General features: G+C 44.2%; 1 protein-coding gene across 2 annotated transcripts; it reads left to right on the forward strand.

Moving 5' to 3' along the window:
• Nucleotides 1-664: 664 nt before the first annotated feature.
• Nucleotides 665-5397, forward strand: vsx1 (visual system homeobox 1 homolog, chx10-like). Of its 2 annotated transcripts, none has more exons than XM_054735130.2 (5): nucleotides 665-1101; nucleotides 1393-1468; nucleotides 2423-2546; nucleotides 2819-3014; nucleotides 4105-5397. In XM_054735130.2, exons 1-5 carry the CDS (start codon nucleotides 693-695, stop codon nucleotides 4374-4376), a joined length of 1077 nt encoding a protein of 358 aa, XP_054591105.2. In that variant the 5' UTR covers nucleotides 665-692; the 3' UTR covers nucleotides 4377-5397. The 2 variants fall into 2 exon arrangements, with proteins under 2 accessions (XP_054591105.2, XP_054591106.2); XM_054735131.2 differs by having other exon boundaries at nucleotides 2819-2999.
• The last annotated feature ends 9207 nt before the right edge of the window (nucleotides 5398-14604 follow it).

Genomic DNA, 14604 nt, shown 5'->3' on the forward strand with positions numbered 1-14604 from the left:
ATGAAGTTACTATAAGAAGGGGTACGACTTAATAACAATATTATAAATGACATTATTATATTATTATTGTCAATTTTATTGTTATTATTATTATTTAATGATAATAATAATGAACAATATACATTTTCCATTATATTGTTATTATTATAATTATTATTACACGTTTACTACTACTACTACTAATAATAATAATAATATAAATGACATCATTATTACTATTATTGTCCATTTATTATTATTTATATTATTATTATGATTTTAAAATAATAATATAAATAATAATAATAATAATAAAATGACAATATTATTTTCTTATTGTTATGATTATGATTATTACTATTATACTTGTATTACTACTGCTACTAATAATAATACTAATACTACTACTAGTACTACTACCACTACTACTACTATTACTACTACTACTACTAATAATAATAATACTAATATAATAATAATAATAATAATAATAATAATAATTATTATTATTATTATTATTATTATTATTATCTCCCTCTCCCACCCACACACGCGCACACACGCATCGTTTTGGAGGGAAACGGGTGGCAATTAATCCCCTGGGATTGACCCCCCTTCCCCGTGTGCTCATTGGCCCCCCCTCCGCCCCTCCCGCCGCCCTGGTTCTATAAATTGGACCGGCTGCCGGCCCGGTACCATCTGATCTGGCCAGGATGACCGAACTCAGTGAGGAGAAGCCGCGGGTCAAGGTGCTCTCCCCGGGCTTTGGGATCGACAAGGCTCGCCTGCACGGCCCCGGGTTCCGGTCCAAAGGGTTCGCTATCACTGACCTGCTGGGCCTGGAGTCGGACCTGCAGGCGCGACAGCCCGGTTCCGTCCCGAGCTCGGGCCTGGCCGCGGGCCCCGTACCCGGGGCGGAGCCGCAGGGTCCGACGGGCGGACTGGGCGGGTTTTCCTTCCCGGGTGGTTCGCTCCCGCTCGGGCTCGGGTTCTTGTGCAGCCTGGCGGCCCAGCAGCCCACCGGAGCCCCCTGCTTCCTCCCGGGCCACCTGCCGTTGCTGCAGGCCCGGCCCGACGCCCACTACCTGCAGAACCTGGAGGCTCAACGCGACGCTTACTCCGGTACGAGTCTGCTCGGAACCAGAACCTTGTTTGGCTCAGATTGGATTAACAATTCGGTTCGGGTTCTGAAGAGTTGGACCCTAAAATCAAATCAACGCGAATGAACAAAACAATTGGCATCGAACCAGAACCAGATGTGCTTTTAAACTGGAACTAGATGATTTCTGTAGTTTCGAATAATCTCTATGTCTTTTTGGGTCGGCTCGGTTCGGTTCAGTTGGTCCCGCTCGGTAATTTGTTGGGTCTACATCCCGGTCCTCCCAATCCAATGTTGTTTCTGCCGCTCCGCAGATGAAGACATTCTGTCGGACCGGAACGAGTCCAAAAGCTCCGGAAACTCCCAGAAGAGGAAGAAGCGGAGACACAGGTGAGAGGGATCCGGCTCGGTTCCGTCTGTTCTGTTTCTGACGCTGATGTTGTCAATAATAATAATAATAATAATAATAATAATAATTAAAATAATAATGATAATAATAATAATTACAATAATAATAATAATTACAATAATAAAGTTATTATCATAATAAAGTTATTATCATAATGGGTTATGTGATGTATTAATAATAATGATTATGATAATAATAAAGTTATGATATGAGCGGGTTATATGATTTACTATTAATATTATTATTATTATTAATAATAATAATAGTAATAATAATATTAAAACAACAACAACAACAATAATAATAACGTTATTATCAGAGGGGTTGTATTATTATTTTTCATTATTATTATTATTAATACGAATAACAATAATAACGTTATGATCAGAGGGGTTATATGCTTTATTAATAATGATAATAATAATAACGTTATTAAATAATAACAATAATAATAAAACAATAATAACAATAACAATAATACCGTTATGATCAGAGAGGTTTAATGATTTAATAATAATAATAAAATAATAATAATGGTATTATAAATAAATGATTCAAATAGAAACTGAAATAAATTAGTCTTTTATTATAAACATGAATGACAGTGAATGAGCTTAGTTTTTCTTTATTTTTGATTGTTTTGTAAATAATCTAAACACAAAATAGGATTTTTAAGCAATAAACAATTGTATTTTTTTAACAATCGTATCCAATCAGATTAAATCATTAATGGCAGATGGCAAAAAATTAAAGATCAATTCTAAAAAGAGAAATTTTAACAATCAAATCAAAATAATAAAGTAAAAGGAAATTCACTCTGAGCTTGTTGGACATAGTTTATGATGGATTACGGATTACGGACTTTTTGAACTGAGGGCGCCTGCAGCCCTGCGAGGAGCACAGGTGAGTTTACCTGGTGGTTCTGGTCTCTGCAGGACGGTCTTCACGTCCCATCAGCTGGAGGAGCTGGAGAAAGCCTTCCATGAAGCTCATTACCCAGATGTGTACGCCCGAGAGATGCTCGCCCTGAAGACCGAGCTTCCTGAGGACCGAATCCAAGTGAGTGCACACCAGGATTTGGTCCGACGTCATCAGTCAGTGTCTCTGTCATCAGAAACAAGAACAGAAGTAAACTTCAATCATTAAGGAAAGGATTTTTAACAGAGTAGCCTGTACTACTTGGTCGTTTAAAAACTGTGGTTTTATATTCATTAATACTTGTTAGACTTTGTTATTCAGGAGTGGATTTGGGTTCTCGTCCAGCCCGTAGTTTAGCTGTGATTGGTTGGCCTGTGTTGTTGCTTGCTGAAGCTGAAGCTCTTGTGCTCCAGGTCTGGTTCCAGAACCGACGGGCCAAGTGGCGGAAGCGTGAGAAGTGTTGGGGCCGCAGCAGCGTCATGGCGGAGTACGGGTTGTATGGAGCCATGGTCCGACACTCCATCCCGCTGCCAGAATCCATCCTGAACTCCGCCAAGAACGGCATGATGGGATCCTGCGCTCCCTGGCTGCTCGGTGAGCCGCATGCACGTCAGTGTCACGCACACACACCACACCGGCATCAATACACACTCACACACATACACACACATGGAAATGATTTCCAGTTTTACTTCTCCGTTGGTGTGAGTGTTTTAGAGCAATTCCCCGCCAGGACAGCAGGGAGAGTAGACCTTTCCTGGCGGCTCTGCCTCTCATGGCAGTGATGTTTTCTCCCTTCTTTGATCTTTTCATTGAGGTGCTTTTTATCTCTGTTTCTTTTCTTTCTTCTTTTATTTACTTTAGCTTGTAAACACAAGTGTTGAAGAGCTGTGGGTTTAGATAGGAGTTTATGGGGTTGATACGGACGCTTTTCTTGTTCCTATTAATAATAATGCATTGAACTTATATAGCGCTTTTCTAGACACCCAAAGACGCTTTCACACACTCTCACATTCACACACTGCTAGTGATGGTAAGCTACTTGTAGCCACAGCCACCCTGGGGAGGTCTGACAGAGGCGAGGCTGCCATTTGGCGCCTTCGGCCCCTCTGACCACCACTAACACAGGCAAGTTGGGTGAAGTGTCTTGCCCAAGGACACAACAGCAGGATACCCCTGGCGGGAGCTGGAATCGAACCCATGACCCTCCGATCATGAGGCAACCAGCTCTACCACTTGAGCTACTGCGGCCCCAGTTAAAGTTTGTGTAAAAGTAGTATAAAATAAAGTTTGTAAATGCAAATCTACTCAAGGAGCAGCGTAAGCTTTCACACAGCTGGAACTGTCTGATCTCCTGGAACAAAAACTGTTGTTACAAATAATTCAGGAGCGAAGGGGCCGCCATGTTCTTGGGTGGACCGATGATAGACGTGCACTTCCCCTTGCATTCAGCTGCAAAGACTAATGAAACAATTGAACTCTATTCCGTCCATGCCTTTCGGAGAGGCCTTGAATTAGCGTGTGTCCACACCTCCGCAGACAGAGAAGTATAAACTTGACGCAGCAACAGCTGATCTGATCATGTGACACAATGAAGCTCTGCTGACTCTATTTTATGTTAAAACAAGCAATCGGATGTTTTCTGTGAAACGTCGAACTTGACTTGCAGTCTGAACCTGCTCTGGCTCCACCCACACAGGTATGCACAAGAAGTCTATGGAAATGGCCAAGAAGTGTTCGAGTCCTCCAGCGTCTGACTCAACCCGATCAGAACCCTTCTGTGACGCTTCAGACAGGCGAACCAGCGAGGCACAGGAGGAGGAGGACCTCCCAGAGGAAGAGATGGAGGAGGAGGTGGCAATCGACCTGTCCAGCTCCGCCAAACAGCCGCAGGAGGAGGACGGCGGCTGCACAAAGACTGCCACCTCACCACAGCCTCAGAGTGGCAGTGACTCAGATGAATGCAGCTGAAAGTAGGAGGAGTCTGAGGAGAGAACAGGAATCTGACTGGCTCTTCTTTCAGGAAGCTCAGCCAACGAACAGCTACAACGTCACCTGTTGCTATACATAAAAAACTTAATTAGTGTTTTAATTTTTTACAGCTTGTGTGAAATGTGACGTTGATACAATCAAAGTGTTGCTCTCACAGTTAACCAGATATTGGCCAATCAGAACAAAGCATTTGCTTTATGGAGGCGGGTCTTAAAGAGACAGGTGGGGAATGACCTGAGGAGTTTCAGGATAAACCACCAGAAGCTACAACAGGACTGAAATTACCTTAAACTTGCAGTATGAAGCATGACTTGGACTGTTCCCATGACTAGAGCTGTTCCCATGACTAGAGCTGTTCCCATGACTAGAGCTGCTCCCAGTCACAGAGCTGCACTTGGGTCAGAGTTCCAGTGGCTTTGGCTGTTACATTATAATAAGAGAAAATATTGCACATTTGCTTGGGTCAGGGATTCCGAAGCTCTTTACAGTACAATCATTCACTCACTGGTGCTGATGAGCTACATCAACCACCACTGGCAGGCAAGAAGGGTGATGTGTCTTGCTCAAGGACACAACAACTGCCACAAACATAGCTTGGGTATTAACTGGAAACCCACTGGTTACAGGGTGAACTAAGCAAAGCTGAACCACCATTGCGTGGTTTACCCTGACTCAGTTCATTTGCCCATAAAACCATTGTACATGACCTGAACCATTTTTAGGACTTGGACCATTTCCTATGACTCGGACGTTGATCTCAGGCCGATTCATGAGTAATTAAATTATGAACATTCTTTCTGTGCTTGTTTTCTTATTGTGAGAAAAGTTGTTTTTATATTTTGTGTTGTCTGGAGAATTTTATTTAATTTTTAGAGTTCTGTGTGTTTTACAGTTTGGCTCTGAATGTAAATTAAATGTTTAAAATGATTACCATTAGTATCAAAGGTATGTACAGCAGGAGGTTCAGCTGATGGAAAATAAAATTCCTATTTTTTGAACATCAGAGAATCCGTGTCCTTTTGTCCAACAACAGAAATGGCTAATTACAAAAAGCATCTCACGGCATCTTCTAAAATGCTGAATGAAGCTGAAGTTAGTTCCCATTTCTGTTCCTGCTTAGGAAAGGGCAATTCCAAAGAAATGTTCCACTCCATGAGCATTTTTAATGTGATCCTTTTAGAAAATTACAACAGCTGTACTATTCAAACCTGGATTAGACAGGCTAGATTACAGTTTTTTTTCGATTGCTAAAACTCAAAAAGCAAAAATGAGGCACAATTTTCACAACCTCTACTTCTGTTCCTAATCGCTTGACTCAATTTATCACTACTTAAGATTTCCTTATCATATTAGAACTCTGATTTTCCTTCTTCACTCTGATGTCAATTTCACATTACCTTGCTGTCAAAACACAACACACACTTTTCAGGTTTACACACACTTCTCACATAAATTCTCAAAGCTTCAATCAACAACACACAAATATTCAAATCTCTAAACTTTCGGGTCTGGCGAGCAATTTGCAATCAGGGACTGCAGCATAAAAGTAAGTTTCCACAAGGCTACCCAGGTGTATGAGTGGTTTCAGGACCACCCACGGTTTTTCATTTTATACCTTCCACCTTATTCCCCCTTTCTTAATCCCACTGAGGAGTTTTTCTCAGCCTGGAGGTGGAAGGTGTACGAAAGGAATCCACAGAGCCAGGTCCCACCACTTCAAGCCATGGAGGAGGCTTGTAGAGACGTGGCCTTTGAGGCCTGTCAGGGCTTCATGAGGCACTCGAGGCAGTACTTCCAGCGCAGTTTGGACCAGGAGGACAGTGCCTGTGATGTTGATGAGGCCCTCTGGCCAGACAGAGACCGGTGGCATGATGCCCCATGATTATGCCCCATGAATATGCTTGGGAGGGGGAAGGGGGGGGGGGGGGGGGGGGGGGTCTAACTGTAAAAATAAAATGTTGTGTCTCAAAATTTGGGTGGGGTGGGGGTGGGGGGCTAACTGTAAAAATAAAATGTTTTGTCTCAAAATTTGTGTGATGTCTAATGTTTTGTCTCAGAGAAAAGTGGTCACAGTCATACATTCAATGTGTAATTCATTGTGTTCCATTTGGACGATTGTGTTTTCAGTTTTGCTCTTCAGTGTTCTTTCCATGCTTGGTAATGTTCACCCAACGGCTACTTGTGTTCAAGCAATGAATGGTATGTGTGTGTCATGTGAAAATGTGGCTGTGTTTACCAAATGAAAACACGTGTTCCATTTTGGGAACATGTACGATATGTGATGGCAGGGTTTTGTTGCAAAGGGAAGCCACGGTTTAGGAATTTGTGTGTTATGTTTGGGGTTTTGTGTGTGCAGTTTTGAAAGAACATACAGTTTTGAAAAATGCGTTTTAGCATCGAAAAAAGCTGTAATAGAATAGTAAAATATTAATAAATATGTCTCTGCATTTTAGCAGTGCTACTTAAAATGAAATAATTGTGAAAATCTTCTCCCAATGATGTGATTTACGACTATTCAAATAAACACTAATTTGATTTGACTATAAATTGGACATAACCTCAAAGTTCTATTTGTATTGTCCTCCATGAGATGCTGTTTGTAAAGTTACACAGTTAAAATTAACAATAATGTTGGTTATTTAGCCTGTCATATGAGAAATTACAAGGGAATTAATATTTCAAAGTCATTGTTTATTCATTAAGAAATGTTTCAACTTCAAACTATTTGGTAAAACATTTAACATTTATAAAAACATGTATATTTAGTTTGCAAGTGAAATATTTAGTTAAAAAGTGAAATATTTTGGTAAGAAGATACATATTTGGTTTGTAAACAAAATATTTAGTTAAATAGTTAAATATTTCGTTTGGATGCTAAATATATATTTAAGAAGGTAAATATTTAGTTTGTAATCAAAGTCTTCGTCGTCGTCTTCGTCTTCCTCCGCTTATCCGGGGCCGGGTCGCGGGGGCAGCATCCCAACTAGGGAGCTCCAGGCCGTCCTCTCCCCGGCCTTGTCCACCAGCTCCTCCGGCAGGACCCCAAGGCGTTCCCGGACCAGATTGGAGATGTAACCTCTCCAACGTGTCCTGGGTCGACCCGGGGGCCTTCTGCCGGCAGGACATGCCCGAAACACCTCCCCGGGGAGGCGTCCAGGAGGCATCCTGGCCAGATGCCCAAACCACCTCAACTGGCTCCTTTCGATCCGGAGGAGCAGCGGTTCTACTCCGAGTCCCTCCCGAATGTCCGAGCTCCTCACCCTATCTCTAAGGCTGAGCCCGGCCACCCTACGGAGGAAACTCATTTCGGCCGCTTGTATCCGCGATCTCGTTCTTTTGGTCATTACCCAAAGCTCATGACCATAGGTGAGGATTGGGACGTAGATCGACCGGTAAATCGAGAGCCTGGCTTTCTGGCTCAGCTCCCTCTTCCCCACGACAGATCGGCTCAGCGTCCGCATCACTGCAGACGCCGAACCAATCCGCCTGACGATCTCCCGATCCCTCCTACCCTCACTCGTGAACAAGACCCCGAGATACTTAAACTCCTCCACTTGAGGTAGGACCTCTCCCCCGACCCGGAGGTGGCAAGCCACCCTTTTCCGGTCGAGAACCATGGTCTCAGATTTGGAGGTGCTGATCCTCATCCCAGCCGCTTCACATTCGGCCGCGAACCTACCCAGCAAGAGCTGAAGGTCAGAGCTGGATGAAGCTAGGAGGACCACATCATCCGCAAAAAGCAGAGACGAGATTCTCCTGCCACCAAACTTGACACACTCCACACCACGGCTGCGTCTAGAAATTCTGTCCATAAAAGTGATGAACAGAACCGGTGACAAAGGGCAGCCCTGGCGGAGTCCAACCCTCACTGGGAACAGGTCTGACTTACTACCGGCTATGCGGACCAAACTCACGCTCCTCTGGTAAAGGGACTGAATGGCCCTTAACAGAAAGCCACCCACCTCATACTCCTGGAGCGTCCCCCACAGGGTGCCCCTGGGGACACGGTCATAAGCCTTCTCCAAATCCACAAAGCACATGTGGATTGGTTGGGCAAACTCCCATGCCCCCTCCATCACCCTTGCAAGGGTATAGAGCTGGTCCACAGTTCCACGGCCACATTCCAAAACCACATTGCTCCTCCTCTATCTGAGATTCAACTATCGATCGGACCCTCCTCTCCAGTACCTTGGAGTAGACCTTTCCAGGGAGGCTGAGGAGTGTGATCCCCCTATAGTTGGAACACATCCTCAGGTCACCCTTCTTAAAGATGGGGACCACCACCCCGGTCTGCCACTCCCTAGGAACTGCCCCCGATGACCACGCAATGTTGTAGAGACGTGTCAACCATGACAGCCCTACAACATCCATAGCCTTGAGATACCCAGGACGAACCTCATCCGCCCCCGGGGCTCCGCCGCTGTGTTGTTGTTTGACTACCTCAGCAACTTCTGCCCCCGAGATCGGACAGTCCATCCCCAGGCCTCCCAGCTCTGGTTCCTCCTCGGAATGCGCATTGGTGGGATTGAGGAGCTCCTCAAAGTATTCCTTCCACCGTCCGACTATAGCCTCAGTTGACGTCAGCAGCTCCCCATCCCCACTGTAAACAGTGTGAGCGAGTTGCTGCCTTCCTCTCCTGAGGCGCCGGACAGTTTGCCAGAACCTCTTTGGAGCCGATCGATAGTCTTTCTCCATGGCCTCACCAAACTCCTCCCACGCCCGAGATTTTGCCTCGGCAACTGCCACTGCTGCACCCCGCTTGGCTATCCGGTACCTGTCTGCTGCCTCCGGAGACCCACAGACCAGCCACGCCCTGTAGGCCTCCTTCTTCAGCCTGACGGCTCCCCGAACCTCTGGTGTCCACCAGCGGGTACGGGGGTTGCCACCACGACTGGCACCGGCCACCTTACGACCACAGCTAGCAACAGCCGCCTCGATAATCGCAGAGTGGAACAAGGCCCACTCGGACTCAATGTCCCCCACTGCTCTCGGGACGTGGTCAAAGCTCTGCCGGAGGTGGGAGTTGAAGACCGTCTTGACAGGTTCTTCTGCCAGGCGTTCCCAGCAGACCCTCACTATGCGTTTGGGTCTGCCAGGTCTACGCGGCATGTTCCCTTGCCATCTGATCCAACTCACCACCAGGTGGTGATCAGTTGACAGCTCCGCCCCTCTCTTCACTCGGGTGTCCAAAACATACGGCCGCAGGTCAGATGATACGACTACAAAATCTATCATCCACCTGTGACCTAGGCTGCCCTGGTACCAAGTGTACCGGTGGGCATCCTTATGTTCGAACATGGTGTTCGTTATGGCCAAACTGCGGCTTGCACCGAAGTCCAATAACAAAACACCGCTCGAGTTCTGATTAGGTGGGCCGTTCCTCCCAATCACACCCCTCCAGGTCAAGCTGTCATTGCCCACGTGAGCATTGAAGTCCCCCAGCAGGACAATGGAGTCCCCTGATGGAGCACTATCTAGCACTCGTCCCACGGACTCCAAAAAGGGTGGGTACTCTGAACTGATATTTGGCCCATAAGCACAAACAACAGTCAGGACCCGTTCCCCGACCCGAAGGCGCAAGGAAGCTACCCTCTTGTCCCCCGGGGTAAACCCCAACACACAGGCAGAGAGTCTTGGGGCTAACAAAAAGCCAACCCCAGCCCTCCGCCTCTCACCCGGAGCAACTCCAGCAAAGTAGAGTGTCCAACCCCTCTCCAGGTCTCGGGTTCCAGAGCCAATGCAATGTGTCGAGGTGAGTCCGACTATATCTAGCCGGTACCGCTCAACCTCTGCCACAAGCTCCGGCTCCTTCTCCGCCAGCGAGGTGACGTTCCATGTCCCAAAAACTAGTTTTCTTCTCCGGGGATTGGACCGCCAAGGCTCCCGCCTTGGTCTGCCACCCGATTCGCATTGCACCGGACCCTTCATGTTCCTCCTGCGGGTGGTGGGTCCACAGTTGGACGAGCCCATGTATCCGGTTCGGGCTGGGCCCGGCCGGACCCCATGGGCGAAAGCCCGGCCACCAGGCGCTCGCTCACGGGCCCCAACCCCAGGCCTGGCTCCAGGGTGGGACCCCGGTTACCCTCCGGGCCGGGTACTCCGACTCTTCGTTTTAACCGCCATGAAAGATCCTTCGAACCGTTCTTTGTCTCACCCTTCACCTAAGACCAATTTGTCATGGGAGACCCTACCAGGGGCACTAAGTGCCCCAGACAACATAGCTCCTAGGATCATTAGGGCACTCAAACTCCTCCACCACGATAAGGTGACGGTTCAAAGTATTTAGTTAAAAAGTTCAATATTTAGTTTGGATGATAAATATTTACTTAAAGTTAAATATTTAGTTAAGAAGGTACGAATTTCATTTGTAAACAAAATATTTCACAATTAAATATTAATAATGAATTATTTTTCAGAACAAATTTTCAGAAATGCACAGTAGAATTAAATACAAATAATCATAAGTTAGTGTTTGTGGAGACTTTATTATAGATATTCTAAATGCACACAATCATACACAAATAATTTATTAATTATGTGTTTTGTTAAAGATTACGTCCAACAATTACACACACTAACAGGATAGCTATAAATACTGCAACTCGTATTAACAACATACCGTAAATCCTCTAATACAGGCCCGGGCCTGTATTTGACTCAAGCTCATCAAGCTCCAGGCCTTTATTGGAAGGAGGACCAGAATTAGAGGCAGGCCTCTATTTCTATTTGAGCAAAATGAACTAATGGTTTGCTGGAGTTTTTGACAATTAAAAGTGCGCCCACATTTTCAAAGTTAAACACATTTCTTTTAACAACAGTAGTTTCTGCTTCTGCCCTCTCCCCCCTCCCCCTGCACAGCGGCCGCAAACTCACTGATGCGCCTGCAGCCTCTCGGAGTTCCTGCTGCTCTAAACATTAAAATAATTATTTCATTTTCTGTTTCTCACTTCTGATTACCTTCAATGGTGTCCGTTATGGCAAGCCAAATGAGCATTTATTCTGATATCAGGATATCAGCCAGAATTGTCATGAACATGTAAGCCATTTCTGTCCACTAGTTAACTAGTTAGGCATGTTTGTGTCAACTAGTTAAATATCGAGGGTGAAAATAGTAAAAACTAAATGTGTTTTAACTAGTTAACTAGTGGACATTGATCTGTCCACTAGTTAACTAGTGAACACACTGAGCAATACTAGTTAACTAGTAAGATATGAAACATTTTAACTAGTTAACTAGAGAGAATTTAGGCCTTACTAGTTAACTAGTTGACATTTAGGCTGTCACTATTTAACTAGTTGACACAAACATGTCTAACTAGTTAACTAGTGGACAGAAATGGCTTACATGTTCATGACAATGCTGGCTGATATCCTGATATCAGAATAAATGCTCATTTGGCTTGCCATAGTCTGTTTGTTGCAACCACCAGGTACAAAAACTAACTTGTTTTTATTTGACTATTTTTCTGTCCTGTCTGTTTATTATCTTCCTGCATCTCCTCTCAGCCCTAAAGAAAAACTGCTACCTGGGTTCAAATATATTCACCTTATGAGTTACCTTTGAACTGCAGTTCTAAAAGATCTACCGACCGCAAAAACAGCAGAGTGAGCGCTGCGCGCTGGCCGCACCGGTGAGGTGCGTCACCGGAGGACAAGGTGATGCGCCCCGATCCACAGCAGCGAAATGCATCAGGCACAAATAAAAGAATAAAAGACAGAAAACATAAAAGGAAATGAGCCGACATGAACGATTGCGTGTTAAATTAGTTTTTGAGGTGGCGACACCTGATTTGATAATGTTACTGTGGCCGTGCTCAGGACGCAGATGTCTGGAGTGCATAAACAATCAGAGTTTTGCATGCACAAGCTGGTTAAGATTAGGATGGGGGTGAGGGGAAGGTTAAATTGCAAGAGGGAAAAGGTCACAATTTGGTTAAATGTCCATTTTACTGCGGATGTCAGTACCAACGCTCTGGTATATGGAAAGCCAAAACAGCGCATTGCCTCCCGACGCGCAGGAGCTTGTCACCTGCTGACAGCAGGCTGCTGTCTTTTCCGAGGACTGCATCTTGCCGGTCATTATCACGTGACAGCGACTAGTTGATGACAGGCATAAAATGTCACTCTAGAGCGGTGAAGTCGACTAGTTCATACAACCCCTACTGCTCCCCAGAGTGTTCTGCAGCATAATCAGCACATTCTCTTTGGACTTGATATCAAATTTTCGCCTCCTCTTCATCTCCGCACCTGCCATGGTTAAAGTTACCCTCGCGGTCTATCACTGACAAATCAAAAGTGAGACAGATGACACAACCACCCCCCCTATGGTACTTGCTTGTTACCACATTCCACCCAGCCACAATAAAAAACAGGCCATTATTCACCTCCGCCGACTCCGACACCGGCCAAAATGTGATACCCGGCTGTTAATTGAATACAGGCCAATATTAGAGGATTTACGGTATTAACAAGTAGTTACAGAAGTAAATACTGAATATGATGTCAGCATTTTCCCCACATTTTCTAGATACTGCACCAGTACGATCTCTAAAAAGACCTCAAATGGTCAATTAAGTTATTTTATCTCGCCTTTCTCTGTCTCCTTTCTTTTTTAAATGTATTGTAAAAATATTTCCTAGTTGGTGTGGTAATAAAACAGTTCATGAAAATTTCCATAAATGCCTTTTTTATATTAATATTAATTATTGATTAATAGTTCTCTGTTTTAATGTCAGGTTTCTACCAAGTGTTAGAGATTGTTTGGGGTGTTACTTTAATTAAGTGGTCTTTTTTCCTTTTTACTAAGTACTTTTTAGAATACCAGGATAGGAAGGATGGTGTAGGTTTACGTTTATTAGATTGATACATAAATATTACCAACAAGAAAGTATACATTGGTGTGTGTCAGAAACAGCGTAAGGCTTAATGTCTTTTCCACAAAAACCAGGTGATGGGCCAGTCTCCAGTCAAAATGCCCGGGCTGAATTTTTGTCCCAGTCCAGCCCTGCTTGGTTTAAAAATCTTACTCAAATAAACAGAGTGCTGTATTGCAAAACCAAATAATACTTGTTATGTAAATATTAGCTTTGTAGATATTTTTTACAGATAGATATTTGTGTGCTAAAAAAAACATAAACTTAAATAATTTGTCATTCTTTATTGAAAAACAGCAAAATACAGGTATACAGAAAGTGTGGGAAAATGATAATGTGAAAGTATTGCTCTTTAAATGTAATACTATTTATCTTTAAAAAGAAGAACTCTAAAAATGTCCTGTACAGCAACATGACAGAAGAATGGTGGTCTGTCTGTCAGAATGTGCTGAACAGATTTGCTCTATCAAGAGGAGCGTTTTGTGTACGAGTTTATGTTATTGTAATATTGGTTTGGGTTATGTATCGCCACATTAGCATGTAAATGCTGAACCAATCTGGAATAAAGAGGGATGCTGACCAGTAGAGGTGGTTCACCACACTTTGCTTCCACAGTCTCACATCCTGGGTCATCTTTCTCTTCCCCAGCTCTTCGATTTTCTTACCAATTCCTGGAGAGCCAAATAGACCCACATTTAAAATAGAAAAGAAAATCCTGTAATATTCACTATATACATCCCCAAAGATTACATTTTCCCATGTGCCTGGGGTCAAAGTCGTGACTGATTTCCTTTTTTTCCTCCCGCAAATACTTCTGCACTCATGTGTGGCGGTCAGTCACAACTTGCTGCACATCGACCCCCCTCTCCAAAAGTGTGCTCAGACTTCGCACAAATCCCTCCTTCTCCATTTGCACACTATTTCCAACTTCATTGCTCTGAAAATAAACATAATTCTCCATTGATCTGTGAATATTCACCAGGTGAATCAGCTCGCATGTCACCACCAAGAGTCACAGGTCCAGATTCAGTAGCCTCTTGGATGAAATCAGCTTGCTCTAGCTGCCACTGCCAGCTCACTGTTGGAATTAAGGACTTTGTCTGATGTCGACAGAATGTCTGCTTGGACAGTCCCTGCACATTGAAGGCACCCAGGAACTAAAATATGAAAAGTTACGTCATGAAATGAGAGATGCACAGACCTTATCAAAACTAACCTAAACATTTTTGGCCTATACCTTAGAAATCTGGCTAAATGATGAGCCAGACTTTCTGGAAGATGAATTTCCATCATGGTCCCTGTGTCACAAGACACACAGCAGCTGCGAGCTCTAA

Source organism: Nothobranchius furzeri, chromosome 12 (assembly GCF_043380555.1).
Source record: "Nothobranchius furzeri strain GRZ-AD chromosome 12, NfurGRZ-RIMD1, whole genome shotgun sequence".
NCBI classification, from domain to species: Eukaryota; Metazoa; Chordata; class Actinopteri; order Cyprinodontiformes; family Nothobranchiidae; genus Nothobranchius; species Nothobranchius furzeri.

Excerpts from the sequence above, each read along its gene's own strand:
- vsx1 (XM_054735130.2), top strand. The coding sequence starts at position 693 with ATGACCGAACTCAGTGAGGAGAAGCCGCGGGTCAAGGTGCTCTCCCCG. Across the intron at positions 1,102-1,392 it reads TCAACGCGACGCTTACTCCG|ATGAAGACATTCTGTCGGAC; the intron begins GTACGAGTCTGC and ends GCCGCTCCGCAG. Across the intron at positions 2,547-2,818 it reads TTCCTGAGGACCGAATCCAA|GTCTGGTTCCAGAACCGACG; the intron begins GTGAGTGCACAC and ends CTTGTGCTCCAG.